Source organism: Linepithema humile, chromosome 2 (genome assembly GCF_040581485.1).
Source record: "Linepithema humile isolate Giens D197 chromosome 2, Lhum_UNIL_v1.0, whole genome shotgun sequence".
In the NCBI taxonomy this organism is placed as follows: Eukaryota; Metazoa; Arthropoda; class Insecta; order Hymenoptera; family Formicidae; genus Linepithema; species Linepithema humile.
Window position 1 is genome coordinate 16,027,799 of NC_090129.1, and position 22,852 is coordinate 16,050,650.

General features: G+C 32.6%; 1 protein-coding gene across 4 annotated transcripts; it reads right to left on the reverse strand.

Moving 5' to 3' along the window:
- Window positions 1–511: 511 nt before the first annotated feature.
- Window positions 512–11,873, reverse strand: LOC136997806 (uncharacterized). Of its 4 annotated transcripts, XR_010888449.1 has the most exons (7): window positions 8,379–11,873; window positions 5,592–5,799; window positions 5,293–5,508; window positions 4,567–4,767; window positions 3,858–3,941; window positions 3,295–3,782; window positions 512–3,198 (listed from the first exon to the last, which is right to left on the reverse strand). XR_010888449.1 is itself a non-coding variant. In XM_067349128.1 (6 exons), exons 1-6 carry the CDS (start codon window positions 8,412–8,414, stop codon window positions 3,406–3,408), a joined length of 1,122 nt encoding a protein of 373 aa, XP_067205229.1. In that variant the 5' UTR covers window positions 8,415–11,873; the 3' UTR covers window positions 512–3,405. The 4 variants fall into 4 exon arrangements, 3 of the variants coding, with proteins under 3 accessions (XP_067205229.1, XP_067205230.1, XP_067205231.1); XM_067349128.1 differs by having other exon boundaries at window positions 512–3,782; XM_067349129.1 differs by having other exon boundaries at window positions 512–3,941.
- Between the last annotated feature and the right edge of the window lie 10,979 nt (window positions 11,874–22,852).

Genomic DNA, 22,852 nt, shown 5'->3' on the forward strand with positions numbered 1-22,852 from the left:
ATTTCTCTTCTTTCTCAGGACGAAATAGGCGCTCACCCTCTAGTCAAGAGGTTCTGTAAAGGAGTTGCTGCTCTAAAACCTCAGCGCCCTCGATACGATTATATGTGGGACCCGGCTCCAGTGATCTCGCATTTAGCTTCATTGTATCCACATGAAGACCTCTCCTTAGAAGCAATCTCACTAAAACTGGTTACTCTCCTCGCTCTTACCACTGCCCAGAGATTACAAACTTTGGCAGCTATTCAGCTACCAAATGTGTCCTTTTCGGATTCTCTTATTATAAGGATTCCTGCACGCCTCAAAACCTCTGGAATTGGTAGATCTCAGCCTTTGCTTTTCTTTAAGCCTTTCGTTGACAAACCAGAGCTATGCATCTTCTCCTTAATAAGATTTTATTTGACTATCACAGGTAATCTCCGCCAATCAGGCTGTGATTCGCTTTTTATTTCGTTTCGTGCCCCATACAACGCAGTTTCCGCTCAGACTCTGGGCCGCTGGGTTAAGGCAGAATTACATGCAGCAGGTGTCGACATAACGCTTTTTTCTGCGCATTCTACCCGTCACGCGTCTACATCCCTAGCAGCAAATAGAGGGATTAGTATAGAGGAAATTAGACGCACAGCTGGCTGGAGTAAGACTTCGCAGGTATTTGCTCGGTTTTATAACCGTACGATAATTAATAATACGGCTTTCCAGAATGCAATTCTAAATAATGCTTAGTTTTATATACGTCTTCTTTGGCTGTGCCTTGAGAACTATAAGCGCAATATTTTATGGTCTGTTTTAAAATTTATGCGAGGACACTTATATTTTTTGGTTAAACATTTCTTTATCTAGCCGTATTAAGGCATTTATATGTTAATTTAGTACGTATATATAATATGTACTTTAGTATGTATTCATTTAGAACATTTTAAGACATTTATGTTTATTTAGCTTATAGCTAGTTTAAGTTTTCGTTTATCTAAGACATATCTATGTTTACTATTAAGCTGATTTTTTCGGCTAGTTTATGGACTTTATCTTATTATCTAAAATACAATATAAATTTACAGTCCCTTATATTTCTGTTTTTACAAATCTGAGCTCTGAACATCTACAACTATCCATCCGGACAAGACGTTGCATAATTGATCAATCAAACGAACTTACAAGTGAAGTTCGATTGTAATTATGCTGTCTCGTCCGGATGGAGTCTCCCCCCCACCCACTTTCCATTTTCAGATTTGTATGCTCTAAACTAATGATAACCGCGAGTGTAGAGGGCCGCGCCTAGGTGACGTAGGCAGGCGGCGCCCTAGTCAAAAATTTTTCTAGCTTTAAAAAGGCCTGTTGAGGATAGCGCAGCGGGGACGCTACTACAACTATCCATCCGGATGAGACAGCATAATTACAATCGAACTTCACTTGTAAGTTCGTTTGATTGATCAATTATAGAGCTTACAGATCATTTATTGAAGTGTAAAATCTTAACCGGTGATAAAACAGCAGATATCGTTTTTCTAAATTGTATAACATTATATTGTGAAAATGTATATCCTTTTACTTTTTCAAGAAGACACCCACTAAACAAAATTACGTTGCGGGAACATTCCTGTAATATCACATTTTGGCAGTGTGACGTTCCGAGTAATATTTCAGAAACATCCCAAAAACATCTCAGTAACCATAAATGTCCTGCCACATTTACAGTTCGTTTAAGATATTTCATTTGTGACATTTGGGAACATTCTTGTGATGGTAAATAAACTATTTTAGTGACGTCCTATTTGAAGCATTCCATTTGTAACATACCAGCAACATTCTTGTAACATCTATATAATGTTAGAAGAACATTCGAATTTATGTTTAGGTAACATCTTAGTAACGTTTCAGGTATGGACAATATTTATTATTTGCGATGTTCTATATGAAACGTTTTTTTTTTTTTGCTCATTGTAACATTTTTACAATGTTAATGAAACGTTACTTATAATATATATGAAACATACTAGCAACGTTTCTTTTGAAACATATCTGAAATGTTACAAACCCTGTTGCGAATTTCCGTGTACTCCCATAAAGACCTTTCTAAATTTACCATGGGGAACTCCATATATAGAATTTCCCATGGTAAATTCGGATAGGTCTTCATGAGAGTACATGGGGATTCGCACCAGGAAATGCTCTAATTCTAAATTTTTAATAATGTATGCGAAAAGTATATTATAATTTGCCAGAAAATATTCTTTCCATCTTTTTAATAAATACTATATTAAACTATATTAAATCTCTATTCTTTAAAAAGTGAGAGAAAATTTATTAGCAAATATATTTCTTCGGCTACATATACGTACCATTTGTATATACATATATAACGTCCTCGTTATGTCAGAACCGCGAATGTGCAAAAATTACACCTCTCAGAGCATTTTCTCATATGTGTACGTTCTTCACTAAAATATTACTTAAATGCTTGAAGATGTGTGAATGATTAATCTATATAATTATATATATTATATAATATTAAACTTAAAAGTGTCTTATTGCTAATGAGACACTTTTAAATGGGTTTAGAATAGGCACATTTTTGAATGGGTTTAATTTATATATAAGAAAATTATAAGATGTATTTTTCAGAATAATCTGATAATATGTTTTGCTGTAAGGTTAAACTTTGAATAACGGTTTTCTCAAAACATAAAGAGCAAATTCGTTATTTTGAAATAACGTGGACTAATATATATAATAACTTATCAAGTCATAATAATTTAGTTTATATATTTTTATTTAGTTAGAAAATATAAATTTCTCATAGAAATAATAAGTAAAACTCATCTCTCTCTCTCACACACACACACACGCACGCACACACATACATATTTAGATAATAGTATAATAATTATTTTGAAGAAACATAAAATCTATAAAATCTATAATACTTATATCCCTAATTTTGGTATTTTTTCTTTGTTTTAGATATAATCATATTCCATTGTTTTTGGCAATTAACGTGCCGCCTTTGCCTGTAAGAAATATAGTAAAAAATCTTAAGTAAATTATGTTGGACATAAAAATAAATATTATGTAAAGATAAATATTATGTAGTTCGAGTTATCTTTTCTCTTTCATATCGAGTTACTGCGTGCCGAAACCAAACAGACACGTAATCCTGAAAATTCTTTTCTGTTACGTATGGAAAATGTCTTCTGGTTGAATCTGAATATGTAGGATAAATATTGTGATAATATTGCAATTAAAAATTATTTTATATAGTGAATATAACAATTAAATCACTTATAAATTTATACGAACTTTTTAAAACGTCTATTACAATTAACTTGTTTATCGGGAAATTTCCTTTCCGTCCCAACCAGGAACATTTTTTCGCTAAACGATTAGAAAATATTTTTTCTAAACCCGCTTTTACTTCATCTCGCGGGGATGCACCCCCCAATAAATAAAAAAATGTTTTCTAAAATGAAAAAAAAGTTTGAAAAGAGTTAGGAAATAATTAAGAAAGTTATATAAAAATTTAATCATAATCATAAAATATTTTACCATTTGTTTTTTTCCTTCTTCATTCGTATTTAAAATTTCGTCGAAAGCAATTAGTTCATTGTATTTTTTAAATGGGCGTACAGGAATAATAGATTCCGCGATTTTTCGATTAATCCCAGTAGCTGCAAGCGCAGTACCACGGTCATTTTTATTTTCCATACGTATTAGAAAATCGTTTTGTTGTTCAAGCATTCTTCTTATAGATATTACGTTTTCCAAAATTAGTAAAATGTTATGATTATCTAAAATGTACATTTATATTTTATTTACGATAATTAATATTATGTAAATGACAAGAATGAATATTACTAAATTACCTGCATGTATTGGTGATAAATTTTCAATAATAATATTATTTGGTTGCGAAATGTCCATTATTTCTTCTATATTGGATTGTTGAACTACAAAAAATTGAAAATTTTAGTATTGTAAGATAATAAGTATATTGGGATAATGCCTTATAAGTGTAATGGTTTTATTATTTAAAAAAAAAAAATATGTCGAATATGATAATTACAGTCGAATCTAATATCTAATCTCAAATAATGAACAAGTCTATTTTTGATATGCGTAAGTCAATGTATAGTTCAAATTATACATTTCATTTGATATAAAAATTTATAAAGTGATTATGTTGAAGTCGTAAAACATTTTCATTTAAACTTTAAGCTTTTAATTATATATACTCAAAATCATTAAATCTGACGAACATTTTAATAGCACCAGAGAGAGGAATATAAATTGATATGATATATAAATGAATTAGCCTGCAGAGAGGTTTACGTGATAAGCTTACTGGTCCCAATATATATCTTTAGACAAATTTAAAGTTAAAAAATAGTAACTACATTTTTGCATAATGCAAGTTGCACGACAAGAAGTTTCATATTTAAGCAAATCGTATTTATATACATCTCAGTTGTGTGTAAAACTGAGGTAACAACTCTCTGAAAAATGTTGAACGTCCTAAGCGTGTCATTTTAAATAGTTTCCAATGAGTGTATATAGAATTGTCAAATATATTACCTTGACTGATGTTTTTTTCAATATTTGTCCTTTGATATTCGGAATTGTCTTTGAAAAGCTCAGTACTTCGATTTTCATTAGGATTAAGATTTTCAATCGCTTCGTGATCTGTCGTCATAATATTGTTTCTGTGCGGATCAATAAATTTCGTTCCATTCTGATCATCACTTTTTTTACGAGAGTCGGACTCATTTGTCGATTCTAATGTTAAATATTATAATACATGAATATAATAACAAAATATACATAGATCTATTTCATATATATATGCCAACGGACACCGCGTTATATGCGTATGTTATATGCTGCAAAATCTTTCTTTATTTTTTATTGTTATTAATAAAGAATTTTAATTTAATATTCACTTTTAACATATACAAATAAATGTCACTTATTACTTACATGTCCAAAATATGTAATTTTAATTATGAAGAGTATCATTAACACGTAAAAAATCCCATTTTTAGCATGGAATAAAACCGTAAAAAAAACTTTTAAAATTTGCACAAAAACATAATAAATTAATGTATAATTTATCTTGAACTGTAACTATTAATCATTAAAATAATATTTAATTTCAAAAAATATCAAGAACATTACGTTGTATTTCAATATTACTATAATAATAAACTTTATAAGCATTTTAATATACTTTTGATGTATCATGTGACAGTCGCTGTAAAAAATTTTAATAGGACTCTATATATAATCATATTACAATCGTACCTCTGAACTCGTTAGTTTCCAAATCCACATCATTAACATGCACAGTTATTGATGAAGGCGGTGTAAGATTTGAATCATAGTCACTACAAGAGTCGTAATCATCAGTTACATTGTTCTTCTTTCGCTTGCGTTTTCCACGACCTAATTGGGAGCAGGACGTATCTGTGTCCGTTTTCGTTTTTTTCTTAACGAAATCTATTGCATTTTGATATGATTCTATATTAAGAAAAAATATAAAAATTATTTATAAGTTGTAATAAAAATGTTTTGAAAATATTATTGAAAATTTTTGTTTTTACCAGTTCGTAATAGAACTGTAATCGTGTATTTTTCCCAATTATTTTTTGGAACAGTTTGTTTTTTGATGAATTTTCGAGCATTTTTGTCAGGCCATAGACACTTTTCAATTGTATCTTCTAAATGCACCCATAATGAAGGAACAACCTCGATTGCATTAGATGATTGCTCGTCCATGTTATTTTCAATAAATTGCACCACAGACCAAATCTACAATAAATAATGAAAATAAATGGAATGTTTAACATTCAATGTATATGAGATCTGATCAAAAAGTTCGGTAAGTGGATTAACTATTATGGAACGGATATTATTATTATAAAAAGATTCGTCAAACAGTTTTACCAGACCTCATATGTTGTATATGAATTGTATAACAATATCATTAATAAACATATTCTTACATTATTTACATAATTGTTAAAGATTATTAGATATTAGTTATAGTATGATATGATAATTTTTATTAGTCTTGAGTGTGAAGCAATGGCATTATGATAAACCCATCATTGTAAGGAAATTTTAAACATTTTTCTTGAACTTTATTTAAATTTACTGTACTCAATGAATTTGACAGATTTTGTGCGACTAGAATGTTGAATAGTTTTGAACAACAAGGTGTTTTGAAAAATGATTGTAATTCGGTAAATTTCTTTCCTACAATAAATACTTCTGAAGTGTCATTATTTCTAAAAATTTTTTTTATGCATAATACAGACTTGTCTTGTAATGTGACGCAATTATCTCTAATCGACAAGGTTAATTCATATTTTTTAGTACAGACTGTTTTATAGTATATGCAATGTTTTTGGACTGCACATTGCTGATATAAAAATGGATATATATTCTCATTATTTCTAGCTTTTTTTGCATGATTTTGTTCTTCTATTCTGTTACAAAATTGCTGCAAAGGATTTTGAGAGGTTTGAATTTTTTGTTTCATCTGAAATAAAAAATTTTCATATTTGAAGTAACTGAACTTATCTAACGGTCCATGTTTTAAACACTCTGCTGGTAAATGTAAAAGGCCATGCACATTATGACTGATATATTTATCCCCATAAATTGTTGAGTACTTATCTACAAAATATTCTAGAAGCTGCAGGGCATAATTATTATATGTTACATATAATGTAGAACTACACAAAATTCTTATAGCACATGATAAACTCATGAAATGTATATATGCATTTTTATTAGAAATATGTTTTAAAATGACTAGTCCAGTGTATAATAAAAATTGTCTTAGCTCAGTTGCTTTGAAATACTCTATGTCCTCCAAATTTCTTGGTAAACGTACAAAGTCTTTAGGTGTGTATTTTTTCAGTAGTACCAATTGGTCATTTACATAATTTTTATCGGTGTCAGATAAGCGAAAACATTTTGCCCCTCGCATCCAAAACATTATTATTCGTTTTGTTACTCCTAGATACACAAGATGCATACCATCAAGTGGAACTTGTGAAATTAAACCAACATTTAACCTTTCAAAAGGACTTATACCTTTATGAAATTCTTTATAAACTTTATTTCTAAAACTATTATCAGTTCTTAATTGAGAATTTTTTTCTAAAAATGCTATTCTTCCTTCAATATATGTTCCCTCTTGAATGCATTTTGTACAGCTGGAATAACCTGTATGACCTTTTATACATAACACAAATGATTTGGCAGGAGCATCGCAAATAAGTTTGCTAATTTTTAATTTTATAATTTTTTGATTTATCTCAAATCCTTGTGTTTCTAACATTTGAAACTCTGTTATGAAATCATTTAAAAATTTATCTACATTGTACGGTTTTTTGTATCCATGATATATTCCAACCGCAAAGGGTCTCCTCAAATCCTTACTGACTTCGTCGACATCTATTGATAAAAGAATTGGCCAAAATTGACTTTTTGAGCTGTTTGATAATGGCAATCCATCAATATTTATGTCTATTGGTAATACTACTTCAGAATTTTTTTTTTAAATTTTATCCATACTTGAGCTATTATTCAGTATTTTACGTAATTCGGTCTGTATACCAATATGACAATAAAAACCTGGAAACACATTTTTTATTTTATACGGACATGAAGTTGGTGTTTGTAAAAGAGTTCGCGAATCTTTAGGAAACTGTGGAATTGGTATTCGCAGGATGGCTAACAGTTTATCCATTGCATTTTGACTAAGTAAATGTCTAAATTCTAAAAACCATTGCTTCACAGCTTCAATTATTATCACATTATCAATAACTTTAGAAGTTTCGCCTGGATAATTAAAGGATGAAGGTGCATTCATATCAATTTCATCAAATGTGTCATCTATATATTTTAACGGTTCAAGATCTTCTATAATATCATCATGATTCTCATTCTGTAAAACTTCTTTATCAAAATTATGATTCTCGTTTTCTACAGTTTCTTCAATATTATTTTCATGATTTTCATATTGAAAAACTTCTTTAGTTGTACAATACTGATCACTATTAATATTTTCTCCTAAGCTATCTATTGAATTCTTTGATTCCATTGCTGAACGTAATATGTCTATCATTTCTTTTTTTACCACTCTTCGCATGTGTCTCTTCGTGACAAAACACTTTTGTATTTTTGGCATTTTGTCACACTATGCAAATTCTCAAATATATAAAAAAATTGAGAAATAGAAATTCACGACTACTGCACCCACCACATGTATCACACGGCGTGTATATCGAGACAATGATTTTTCAGGTTATGCGTAAAATATATATTATATTAGGTAATCGTAATTGTCATAAATTATTACACGAAAGTTAACTTACCTTTGATATATTCTCCATAGAGTTTAGGTCATCCATATTATTTAATCTACAGATATAATTACTAAATATAATAAAACACGCACTTGCTAATTAATGCTACAAAGAAAGATAGAAAAGGAAACAACTGAAGAGCGGACCACGGTGTAAGTACACCGGCGTGATGCGCCGCGGATAAAGCTGGCGAATATACTCGAAATAATCGAATGCCGGTATTCATAGTCCGTTCTTATATTCGAGATCGTCTTAAGCACGGACTTATATTCGCTCTCTTCGTCACACATAGATTGTGTCTGACGAAGAGAGCGAATATAAGTCCGTGCTTAAGACGCACATAGATTGTGTCTGACGAAGAGAGCGAATATAAGTTCGTGCTTAAGACGATCTTGAATATAAGAACGGACTATGAATACCGGCCGAAGACCAAAGCCAGACCTAGCCTACTAAGCTAGTTGCAAAATATTTCTCTATTTAATTCTAACGTTAAGAATATTATAATTAAATAATTAATATCATTTTAAAAAATTATCTGAGAAAGTATGTTTCTGTAATTTTATATGCCGATAAAGAATGTTATTTTATAATATATATGTAATAAAAATGTTATTTAACATTGATGGAACATTGCCGAATAGAACATTTTAGAAACATCGCGTATATAACGTTTTCGTGATATTTTTTTATATCGCTATCAAATGTTTCATAGAAAACGGCCATAAAGCATTTCAGAGAGAATGTTTCAGCAACGTCACATTTGTAACGTTTCTAGCATGTTATTTGATGGATTAACTGAACGTTTCATATGAAACGTTAATAAAACATTAAGAAATATATATTTTACCGATGTTACAAAAATAATGTTTCTGTAACATCATTTAATGTTATAAGCTAAACGTTATAATTAAAACATATTTGAAACGTTTAGAAACATCCTATTTATAACGTCACAAATAATCATTTAAATTGTTAAAATGTAACGTTTTAACTACATAGTATAGATGTTACAAAGATAATATTACTTAACAACATTAACGAAACGTTGTGCAAACATTTGTTATGGAATGTTCCAAATAGGCAAAATATTTGCCCAAATGTAATGTTACATGTATGTTTTATGTTCAGCAGGCAGTTTCTAGTAAAATTAGCATTTGCTATGACAATTAATAAATCACAAGGGCAAATGTTTGACAGAATAGGAATAGATCTTCGCAAAGATGTTTTTAATCATGGACAACTATATGTTGCTTTTTCACGAGTTCGTTCTTGGCAAGCATTAAAAGTTTTCCTTGGTAATCAACGAGATAATAGACACGTTAAAAATTATGTATGTAAAGAAATATATATGTGAAATAAAAGTACACATTAAATCAATATATTAATTGATTTCAAATATTTTGATCTATATTGTAAAAGAAATTTCAAAATTAACGATAATTTAATATTTCTTCAATGACTTCTCTATAATATACTTTACGCAATCTTTGATTATTTAAAAGAAGGCTTGAAACTTTGTGTATTCAAAAAGTTCGATATGAGTTATTTTGATAATTTGATGATTATCTTGATTTTATAATAAAATTATTAAAGTAATATAATAAATGCGCGCGCGCATATAAATAATAGGAATAAGAAAATAATAATAATTCTCACGGGACACCGATTGATTTCTTCAATTGAAAAGATGTGGTACATCAATAATAAGAATAAGAAAATAATAAGAATTCTCACGGGATACCAATGTTTTCTTCAATTGAAAAGATGTGGTACATCATAAGTTTGTCCCAAATAGTGACAATCAGCATTTTTAGTTCAAAATTGTGTCGTTTGCATTAAGCAATTCGCAAGAAACGGCCTGAAATGGTAGATACTGCATCACGATAATGCATCGGCGCACAGATCATTATTTGTATCATAGTTTTTGGTTATGCATATCTGTAGTTTTTTGAGTATAAGGGTGTCTTCCGACGCATGTATCGGATCGGTCTTTTTTGTATGTCATGTGAGGGCTTTAGAACTTCCTCTATGCAAAAGGAGAAAAGCGACAAATCATTTTTAGCTTGGCGAGAATCGTTTAAGTGATTTTGGGGATGGTTTTTCGGGTATAAGGGTGTCTCCCGACGCATGTATCGGATCGATCTCTTTTGTACTTTGTTTGTTAGTCTCGAAACTTCCTCTCTGCAAAAGGACAAGAGCAACAAATCATTTTTTTTAAATCGCTCCAGGAATGTTCCAAACTTCAACCAGCTCGGAAAATTGCATTTTTTATAATCTTTCTTCAATTTTTTCGTACTTTCCCCGCTGTTTAGAGGAAAACAAACTTTACCACGTGAGAAGATTCTACGGTATAAAACTACGGTCTTATAGATTAACTATAAGAAACCATTTGTAGTTTTGGTTCCATACCATGGGCCAAAATCGACCTATATTTAACATCCTTTTTTGATATTTGCTCAATATCTAGATTAAAATGATACATTAATTTTTGCACTCTAGAAGACTAGAGACTTGGATTTGCGTTTCTTACTGAAGTTATTAATTAGGTCTGATTTGCATTTTGTTATGCTTTTCTCCGCATAGCTGGCTTCCTTGTGGATTGCGGCAGCATTTTTTCGCATAATGCTAACTCCTTCAATCATTGCTTAAGCAACGGAGATCTTTGTGAGACTTTCGTTGGCAATAGCTTTCTTTAACCTCTTGTTAGACTCTTGGAGAAGTTTGTCTGCACTGGCAGCAGCTCGCCCTTCTTCCTCGTGCAGTTGTTTTAACTTCTCCTTTTTTTCTCCTTTATCTTTCTATCCTTCTCCATCTGTTCTGTTCGTTTCTTCTCTTCTTCAAGTCTTTCTTCCTCTTCCCTTTTCTTGTGCTGTGCCTCTTCTTTATCCTCTCATTCTCTAGATAAACCCCGTACTTTTGATTCGCGCAGCGCGTACTTGCAAGCAGATTTTTGGAGATATGGACTAGATAAGGCTTTTTATCATAAGCGCGGAGTGCGCTTTTTACATTCATGTATGCATTCAGAGTTCGCTCCTTCATTATCGTTCTATCATAAGTTAGTATTCTCCCTGACACCGAAAAATCCCTTTTGACGTCAGCTTGACCATGCGAAAGAGAGAGGAAGCTTTGACAAGTTTCGAGAAGACAAGATATTTCAATTCACCGGCTGCATTACGCTTCAAGAAAAACTGACCCTAATATAAGTCAATGCGACCAGTCGTCGAGCCTTCTTCAACATCTTCTAACTGCAAGAGTTTCCATTCGTCAACTAAGCAATCCGTGGGAATTAGTCATGGCATTTTTTTTGCCACACGTACGATATATACACTGCTCTTCTCTTTCATTTTCTGATTTGGACGTAGGCACGCGCAGCTCTTCAGAAATTTGTATGAGGACAGGAAAAAACTAGTTTCCAAGACATACTTGCACGCATCAACATAATAATGTCGAGCACTGTTCAGAAACAGAAGCTTTTCTTTCTCAATAAGTCTTGTTTTTGTTAGTTCTTCGTGAATTTCAACAGACACGACCACATCGGTAGCTGCGAAAAGGTTTTCAGGGTCAAAAACCTTGTCATAGTCCAGTGACTTCTTGCACGCTCTTCCGATAAGGATTTGGATAAGTTCAGAGAGTTCAGAGTGTAGCAAATAAATAAGCGGCTCCTCCCGTTGAAAGAAGTCAGCGAAGTTCGTAAATATTTGGGCACTGGCAATCACAAACATGAGTTTAGTTTTCATAGTGGGATCTTGCAGAAGTTTCACGATCTCTCAATGTTGTTTCTCATGAAACTTCGAGTTCTTCTTTTTTGGGAGAAACTTCAGAAAGTATTCAATCAGTCCATCCCACTGTTCCAGCAGTCTTGAAGCAGCATCCTCCAATGTTAGCCATCTAGTGTTGCAGTTGCTTGATGAACTGGTGGTTTAAAAGCTTAAACTGCTCTTGAATATCTTCAAAGTCCTGTCATCTTGAAGGCCAGCCTTCAAGGCCAGAAAAGAAAAACCTTGACTAGTTGAGCCGCATCCTCTCCAAGCGACTCCAGCCCTTTTAGAAATCCGATGTGTAGAATGTGAATGTTGCAGAATTCGAAGTGAAGGAATGGCTCAGGTCGGCACAACTTAACTTCTTCTTTCATCAAGCGCAGAACTGTTTTGCTGATGTTAGGGCCATCGCTGCCAAGCATGAGGAGGTCAGTGAGGGACATAGATGCATTGTCCAGAACTTCACATATCTTCATAGCAATACCTTGTGCTTCTTCAAAAAGAAAGTCTTAGTCAGGTGCTCTTTGATTACTCGCTTATGCTTCTCCGACCAGTACCGGATTATCACATGCATTTCTTTATGCCCCGTCTTGTTAGTTGTCTCATAGATAATCGTGAATTTTTGTCCAGCCATTACTTTTTTTCTGTAGATTTCTAAAATGAAGTGCGAGAGCATCGATAAGGAGATAACTTGTCTTGCTTTTTTATATTGTTGCACTCGCGACAATCACTCGCGAATGCGCTCACGCAAGAAATAATAAACTCAATTTGAGTATAACAAACTTTAATGAACTCAACGATAACACAATTTGAACCGTAACAACAAAACTATCGTTTACAATTAAGAAAACCGTCTCACATCCGAAACGCGTCCTCACGGCACCGAGGACCAAGCGTAACTGTCACTTGACACTTTATTTACAAATTACTAAGCGACGCTTCTCAACTTATTTACAAATTACTAAGCGACGCTTCTCAATGCCAACTCGCAGCCCACACGTCACAATCGACGATTTCCCGCGGCGCGAGCGCAACACTTCCCCCCTTCTTCAAAAGTGTCGTCCCGACACTTAAGGGGGTATAGTTTAATGGGCGAAATCCTAACGGCTTCATGTCCTACCCAGAGCTGCTGCTGCGGGTTACCGGACGCCGATACTTGAATTTCTTGACTAAAACTTCTTTTGGATTTCTCGAAATTCCAACGATTTTCTTCGTTGTCTGAATTTCTCCAAAACACTTCAAACCATTGCCTTTTTCTTTATCTTCGGATAAAAGGGGGGAAACATATCGTGGACCCATCATCCTAAGGACTCCCCAAGTCCCCGCCTTGGTATTTACCCTTAGCTCCACGGGAAACCACGATTCAAAAACCGTGGAGAAGGCAGACTTCAATTTTCCAAATTTCCTTTTATGCTTTCTTCTTTTCTTTCATCCTCCTCTTCTATAAAATTCCTTTGAACAAAAATAAATCACAACGTAAACTGTTTTTTTTTTAAATAAAGAATTAAAATTTTATTTATAATTAATCAATTAATTTTATTAAACTTTTCTTAGATATTTTTATCTCAATTTTCAAAATTTTGTCTTTCATGAAATGAAGCTAATCTATCTAAATGAACTACCTTTTTCTTATGTCTAAATGATTTTTGAATACAAAATACTACATTACTTAACTTTTTCACTATACTGTACGGACCTTCCCAATGACTTTGTAACTTTGGAGCTTTTCCTTTAATTCGTCTTAGATTAAAAAGCCAAACTTTTTGTCCCACAGAAAAATTAACTTCTCTAGCTTTACGATCATAAACAGACTTAACTTTTTCCGATTTAATTTGAAGAGTTTGTCGCACAGTTTTATGTATTAAATCCAATTTCATTCTTAAACCTGAGGTATAGTTTTGAGAAGAAAAACAATTCCTTTCTTCAGGGGGAATTCCTCGCAACAAATCGAATGGAATTCGTAAATTTCGAGCAAAACAAATTTTTGCAGGGGTAACTTTAGTAGTTTCATGTTTTGAAGAACGATATGCTAATAGAAACATAGGAATCCAACGATCCCAATCCTTCTGGTGTGAAGAAATAAATTTAGTTAAATAATTTAAAATTGTTCACTGTTGTCTTTCCACTTGACGATCAGACTGAGGATGCAATGGAGTCGTCCTAGTTTTCTTTATTCCTAATAAATTTGACATTTCCTGAAAAAGTCGAGATTCAAAACATTTTCCTTGATCAGTGTGTACTTCTAAAGGAATGCCATGTCTAGAAACTATTTGACTAACAAAAGCTTCAGCAACTGTGCTAGCTTTAATATTTTTTAATAAAATTGCTTTAACCCATTTAGAAAAACAATCTGTAACAACAAGCAAATATTTGTATCCTGAAAAGGTCACTGGAAGAGGACCAAGAATATCCATCTGAACCCTATCAAAAGGACAACCCACATTATAAATTTGTAAAGGAGATTTTCCTTTATCTGAAGGACCAGTTTTCGCTACACAAACTTCACAAGACCGACACCATTCTTCAACATCAAACTTACACGTAGCCCAATAAAATCCCTGACGAATTTTCGCTGTCTTATTTACACCAAAATGTCCACCTGGAAGGAGAATCATGCGCTTCTTTTAGAATTAAATCAAACCTTTTCTGAGGTACAATTATTTGAAGAATTTAAAGAATTTGAAGAATTTAGTTTTTAAATCTTCAAACTGAATATTTTCTACACCCTCAAAAGAATCTAAAATTGTACGCGCCTTCCCTCTTAAACAAGCCGCAAGCGCAATAGACTTTACGGAATCCAACCAATTGTTTGCCTTTGCAATTAAATCAAATTGAGCAAGAAATTCTCGAATCGGAACACTTCCATCAAAAATATCAGGCTTTAATTTATATCCTACACTCGCGCTAATATCCGTACGCATCGGAAAAACTTCCCTATCACCCGTGGAATTCGGAATATTATTTCTACGACTTAGCTGAATAAAATTTTCCTGTAGACGATGCAGCGCTTCATCTCTCTGTTTAATTTCTTCCTGCATCTGCTCTCGCTCTATCCTCCTTTCTTCTCGGAATTGCTCAAACTCCTGGAGAATTGCGCGCAACGTCTTCGACTCGGCTGTCATCGCTGGAGTTCGGGAGCGGGTTGCTCTTGGTGAATGAGCCGTAGTCATAATTCTATCCTCTTTTCTGGATGTCGTAATATCCCGGACGAGCCCCCAAAATGTTGCACTCGCGACAATCACTCGCGAATGCGCTCACGCAAGAAATAATAAACTCAATTTGAGTATAACAAACTTTAATGAACTCAACGATAACACAATTTGAACCGTAACAACAAAACTATCGTTTACAATTAAGAAAACCGTCTCACATCCGAAACGCGTCCTCACGGCATCGAGGACCAAGCGTAACTGTCACTTGACACTTTATTTACAAATTACTAAGCGACGCTTCTCAACTTATTTACAAATTACTAAGCGACGCTTCTCAATGCCAACTCACAGCCCACACGTCACAATCGACGATTTCCCGCGGCGCGAGCGCAACAATATGGTGAACTTCGCAGCGACTGGATAATCGAATATTGCCTGGACGATGATAATGCAAATATTAAATACTTAGTATATGAACGGACTGCTCGTTGCTTATGCCTATGCGTCACTTATGCGTAAGTTAATAACATATTGAAGTGGTCCCTCCAAGCGCATCAACCAAAAAACAAGTGGAAACAAAAATATTAAATGTTAAAAATACATACCCTGAGAGTATCGCCTGTCCCATTGCAAGAGTTCATACTGTAATCAGACGCCACCATCTTGAGTAACCAGATGAATTCAACTTTCGTGACATCATCAAGTACGCTGTGCAGACCGATGACCGTTGTTCCAGGAGAGCATGTAATTGATCTACTATCACTGGTGGATGCTGTCAATCGAAGCTGATGGGGATCTTAGAGTGTAATAGCAACTTGCTGCATGTGCTCTCGTATTTTCACGTGCTGTTGAACGGCTTGGAAACCTTTTATGCTGACATTTATGGCACTGACACAAATGCGGCAGAACAGAATATATTCGACCTGCTTACAGCCCTAATCCTGTACTCTGTGGTCCTGCCCGTCATCCCTAGCCAGGAGCTTTTCGCTGACTTTGCAGCCCGGCATGGCATTTGTTAATGTACTTACACGCCTATGGAGCAAGAACCAATACACAATTATTACACATCATACGCACAATATCATCGCTTGTTTCTCTAGGCCAAAATAAGCATTTTTTTTTAAACCGCTATCTCGGAAACTATTCATCGGAATACAACTTTTATTTTTTATTAAATTAGGCAGAAAATTACGAACTTCAACATGAAGAGAAAGTTAATGTTGTAATTATTTATTTATAAAAATTACATCGATTTATAATAAACAAATTAATATAACAAAAAATGGCTTCGATGGAATTCATTGTTACACATTTTAAAACATTCCTCATGATTTTCTTTTTACTTTTTTTACTCTTTTTGCAATAAGTTTTGAACTAATTAATATTTTGAGCTGAAATTGCACACAAGTACTTATCTTGTCGTGTACTAAAAGTATACCAATTTTGAAAAAAAATCGAAAAATTGATTCCGAAACGTGACTGAACTGGCGTGGAATCACCCTGCTGCGGATTTTATTTTACGATTGAAGGCGTTTTTATCGCTGCTGCACTTATTTCGCGCATTATAAATTTGTAACAGCTCCAAGTTCGGGCACTGGTGGATCTAAAAATTAAAAAAAACTAGTCGTCGTCTTTTTTAGTCCGTAAATAGTTGTGCAAAATGCATGTGGTTTTTACAATTATAAGATTTTTGTTATTACTTTGTTTCGATTGGCCTATAAAATATGCGCCTTTCTGAGTCAATAAAGCAATAATTGTGTAGAAAATGTTGTTGATTTAATAAAATGAACGCAGTTATATTATTATTTCCAAAGTCAAGTGTTTTGTATTTGAAAGCTTCATAGAAGTCATACTCGAGTGCTTACGAAAAAATGTTTCTTACATGTTTGTGATCACCTATTTGAAATCATTTGTTTTTTCCAGTACCGACCTAACAAGTAATTTTCTTTTATTTTATACAAATATTTTTGCTTTATTAAAGCAGTTGAATTAAATTCTAAACAGGACCAAAGTTGTACATATTTCATATTAATCTCAAAAGTTTTTGATAAACAATTCCTTATAACAAAAGTAAGTTAAAATCATGAAAAAACGGCGACATAATAGAAAACTCACGTAAAATAATAGCTCGAGTTAAATAAAACATTCATCTAGTTTCAGTAAAACGAGGAGATATTACTTAAATATTAGCATGTTAGAAAATTAGTTTATTTTATTTATAATTTAACATATCCTAATACAATAAAAAATTCCCTTTAAATGTCAATTCAGCAAAAAATTTGTCTTGGTTGTTGGTGAAATAAAATATTGTTAGGTAGATAGGTAGGTGAATTAAAATATTGTTATGATTGTAGCTGATGATGGACAGTTTGAGCAGAAACATCCAAAATAATTAAATAACAAACTTTAAAAGAGGAGGATTTATCTGTAATTTTCTTCCACTTTCAGTGTAAGTAGCACAAGTTCTTTTCTGCATTCAGTGACGAGTATATTTTCCACAAATGTCGTGACTATATTGCCGCTTCGGTGTGAATACCTATACTCGCGAATTGCGTTACCGTAGCAAACGCAAAATATTCGCCGCTGTTACTATTGCGAATATTTCGCGTCGATTCCATAAAATACAATAACGCACTATACTCTGTCCAGCGAGAGAATATACCTTTTTCTGCGTATAGGAAAAGCATAGCGGCCAAAGTGAGGAGAGCGTTTTCAAGCTGCACGAGCAGTACAGTCATGTGGAGTGGGGGAGGGAGGGGGGCTTTCTAAGCGTTTTGTGAGGGAAAATCTGCGCGAAACGGACGAGTCTGTCCGAAGCAGGTATATTCTCTCGCTGGACGGAGTATACTAAAATCGAATATACTAAGTGCTTCAATTTGAAACAACGTGCTTCAATATTGACGTAAATCTGCGTGCTTTAAGTACTTGAAACAGGTGCGCTTCAAATCGGAACCACTCATGATCGAAAGTCTCAGTCTAATAGCGCAGACGAACAAATCACTGCCGGTGCAAATAAACAAAACAACAGCGACCAACGCTTTACCGTCGTCTATTCGCAGCACCTGGCAGCGCGCAACATAGGTTGCACTCTTTTATTGTTTTCTGTGGACTGCACACGGTACACGGTTTCAAACAATAATATCTGGTCCAAAAAGGCCAATCTCTGGCTTTTTGGACCAAACGACAAACGACAAACAGTGACTTTAGTGACCACAGCTGTGAAATAGTAACTAATAGTGACCACATTTTTACAAAGTGACTTTTAGTGACAAATAGTGACCCACCAACAGTTCTGTGAGTGGCTTAACTATTTTTGAAAAGTTCTCGATAAACTTTCTATAATATCGAGCTAATTGAATAAATGATTGTACATCTCTGACCTTTTTAGGCGTATGAAAATTTTGTACAGCTTTAATCTTTCCGGGTTAGACATTTTTATACCTTTTTCGGTAATTATGTGCCTCACGTAAGCTACTTCCTTCCTAAGAAATTCACATTTGTCCGGCTGTGATTTCAGGTTATTACTACGAATTCTTTACAATACCTCTGTTAATCGCCGATTATGTTCTTCCAGTCTCCGTATATGACGATGTCATCTAAATAGACGAGACATCGTATTTTTTGTATTCCCGGCAAGATGGTATACATCAGTCTTTGGAATATACGTTTTTAACTCGAATGGCATTTGGCTAAATTCATAGTACCTGTAGGGCATTGAGAATGCTGTCTTTTCTCTATCTTTATCCGTCATGGGTATTTGGTGATAACCCGAAGTTAGATCTAGCGTCGTAAAGTATTTAAAGTTTCCTAATTGATCCAAGATGTCCGTAATATTTGACAACGGAAAAATATCTTCGATTATCAAATTATTTAATTTACTAAAATCTACTACGATGCGCATTTTGGGTTCACCTAATGCATCTGTTTTCTTAGGAACCATCAGGAGTAGTGCGTTCCATTGGCTTGTACTTGGTCGTATAATTTTTGCTTCTAGCATTTCTTGTACTTGTTTATTAACTTCGGCTTTATGCTTTTCAGGCAGCCTGTATGGTCGCGCAGCGATCTCATGTTTCATCACGCTCGTATAAGTCAGTAGTCCTTCTAAGTGAAAAGTGTCACTATACTCTTCGCATATTTTATATATTGCCTTTTTTTTTCTCGCGGTTTAAACGTTCGATTCTCAGCGAATTTTTATCAAAAGACATGGTAGTGTCTCGCGCCAAGTTCACGCACAGCGCAAGACCGACCGTGTATCTTTACGCGAGCCCGAAAGTTGAGACGAGCCGAGATTATCGGATCTCAATAACGGCTGGGCCGATTGAGTTGATAATAGGCTCAATCGATAGCACATACCCAAATTACATAAGAAAAGTATGCTTGTTTTTACTGTAGGTGTTATAGAAAAAAAGTTATAAGAGTCTAAAGTCAAAATGTTGAAATAATTGTCTTTTCTAGGATGTTCTGCTAAAATGTCCAGTTTCCGATTTCTGACGTTAGGTGCACTGAGAAGCCGCGCCGCGCGCGCTTACGATTTGACATTTTTACATAACCTTTCAGATCAGAAAGTGTTATAAAAAAGTAATCATAGTGAATTCGGTCTAACAAATTTAGTCACTCGCACTACATTGTTCTGTTACTTTGATGCACACTCAAGACTGCTTATTAATTCCAGAGCAGTGTAGTGCGAGTGACCAAATTTGTTAGAAATTCGTATTAAATGAAATAAGTGATATGTTGGTGAATGTGAATGTCTTAATAAGTATCTACTACACCTTTGAAAATTTTTTATTTTGCAGGTTATTTATACATGATTCGAAACTTTAGTGGATGATTTGTCTAAAATAAATAAAATTGAATAGCTCAAAGTTTAATATTTCTGTTCTGAGTATCCTAGATTAGTTTCAACAATATTTATAATTTTCAGTCAATTTTATATTTTAAAAAATATAACATAAGTCGCCTTCTGTAGTTAACGCTATGATTGACAACAAAATTATCCACATCACAGTGTGAGCAGAGAATTAAGTGTAAAAAAATGTTCAAATCATATTTTAGGTATATTATTGAATTTTATTTATCCATAGAAAAAAGATTATAAACATAAACTGAACAAAAAATCTTGTAAAACACAAAATGAAATTGACTGGAAATGATAAATATTGTTAGAACTAATTTAGTATACATAGAACAGAAATATTGAACCTTGATATTTAATTTTATTTATTTTAGACAAATCATACACTAAAGTCTCGAAACATGTGCTTTTTTAACAAAATGTATGGTAAAATTAAAATTTATACAATCACACCATTTATCACTATGCCTTATGTGACAATTATTTAGAGACTTTAGTGTATGATTTGTCTAAAATAAATAAAATTAAATAGCTCAAAGTTTATATTTCTGTTCTATGTATACAAAATTAGTTCCAACAATATTTATTATTTCCAGTCAATTTTATTACAATCAAAACAAAACAGTGTTTTACCTTTCAAAAAAATTGTATATATTAAATAAAAAAAACTGTATATATATCTGTATATATATAACTGTATATATATAATAAAAAAAATCGTATATATATTATTAAAAAAAAAGAAATAATATTTATCAAAAAATTACTTTTTTTTTAAAAAAGTAAAAAAAAGGCGCCAAGTACACGCTCTTATCACAACTAAAACAAAACAGTATTGTTTTACTTTTCAAAAAAATTGTCGTATATATTAAACCTTTCAAAAAAATCTGTCGTATAGGTATATTAAAATTTTCAAAAAAAGCTATCCTATATACTTCTTACAAAAAAATGTGATATCAGGAAATGGCACCAAGTGGGACTAAAGAACTATAAAAAAACTTGCACACTATTTCTATAAAACTCTTGTACATAAAGCTGTCGTATATATAATTAATTATATTATATACTATATTTTATCATATTTTACATGTACTATACTATATATATTATTAGATATACTATAAAAAAATTTTAAAAATATTTAAAAAATAAAAATATTTATTAAAAAACGCAAAAAAACTTGGCGCTGCTACAATAAACTACATGTTAATTTCATTACTTTGAAGTGTAGCAGCGCCAAGTTTTTTTGCGTTTTTTAATAAATATTTTTATTTTTTAAATATTTTTTAAATTTTTTTAATAATATTTATAGTATATCTGATAATATATATAGTATATATAGTATAGTACATGTAAAATATGATAAAATATAGTATATAATATAATTAATTATATATACGACAGCTTTATGTACAAGAGTTTTATAGAAATAGTGTGCAAGTTTTTTCATAGTTCTTTAGTCCCACTTGGTGCCATTTCCTGATATCACATTTTTTTGTAAGAAGTATATAGGATAGCTTTCTTTGAAAATTTTAATATACTATACGACAGGTTTTTTTGAAAGGTTTTCTTTACGCTGGATAATGGTACCGTATTTCTATCGCAAGTTTTGTAACTAGGATCTCTGCCTCTGTCTCATGCTCTATGGGCTCAATGTTTACATACGGGATTTGTAACTTTATCGCGTTGTCTGTGGTGTTTATTGCACTGATCAGGTAAACCCAAAATTCGCGTCGTAGTATTATAGATTTCCGTAAATTAAATGATTTGACAATCGGAAATTCTTTTCCGTTGCCGAACATTACGAACATCTTGGATCGATTAGGAAACTCTAAATACTTTACGACGCTAGATTTAGCTTTGGGTTATCACAAAATACTCATGGCGGATAAAGATAGAGAAAAGACGGCGTTCTCAACGCCCTACAGGCACCATGAATTTAACCAAATGCCATTCGGGTTAAAAAATGCACTGGCTACATTCCAAAGACTGATGGCATTTATTACATTGACCGTGCAACTATAATCGTTTGTTTCTACCTGACTGCCGCCAATGATTACCCCTGGTCATGATTCCAATGCATGCACTATTCCTAGAGCCGTGCGCCGATGATATGCAACATCGGCGGCGGGCGCCGATCGTTCTTGTCACAGCGGCGGCGGCGTCGATCGGCGCAGAAGCACGATGGAAAAAATGCTGTTTAAATATATTTTTTATTATATCAAATATATTTAAACAACATTTTTAAATATATAAATAATAATATAATTAATAAAAAAAGATATTAAAGAATAAATGCCGCTATAATCTGTAAGCTAGGTGATAAACTACGGTTTAAATAAAAAATTGAATTAAAAATTAAAATTAAAAGTACCAATGTAGAAAAGTTTATATATAAATGCAATGAATAATTTTGTTAACAAATGTTTTACATTATGGATTATGATTATGGTGCACTCAAAACCAATATATATTTAACCAAAAAAATTATTAAAATATTCTTGTTTTAAAAGGAACTATTCTTTAATCAATAAGGCAATTTTTTAAGCGGAAAGAAAAATTTTACTTCAATCAAGTACAATTTAAAAATAATTTGACGTTTTTGAGTTTCTCAGTTGGATCATGTCGTGATGCAGTATTGGAATGATTTTGAGTGAAAATAAAAAGCCATTGGATTGATAATCAGAACTTTTGTTTTAATTTGTTTTAATTATTATT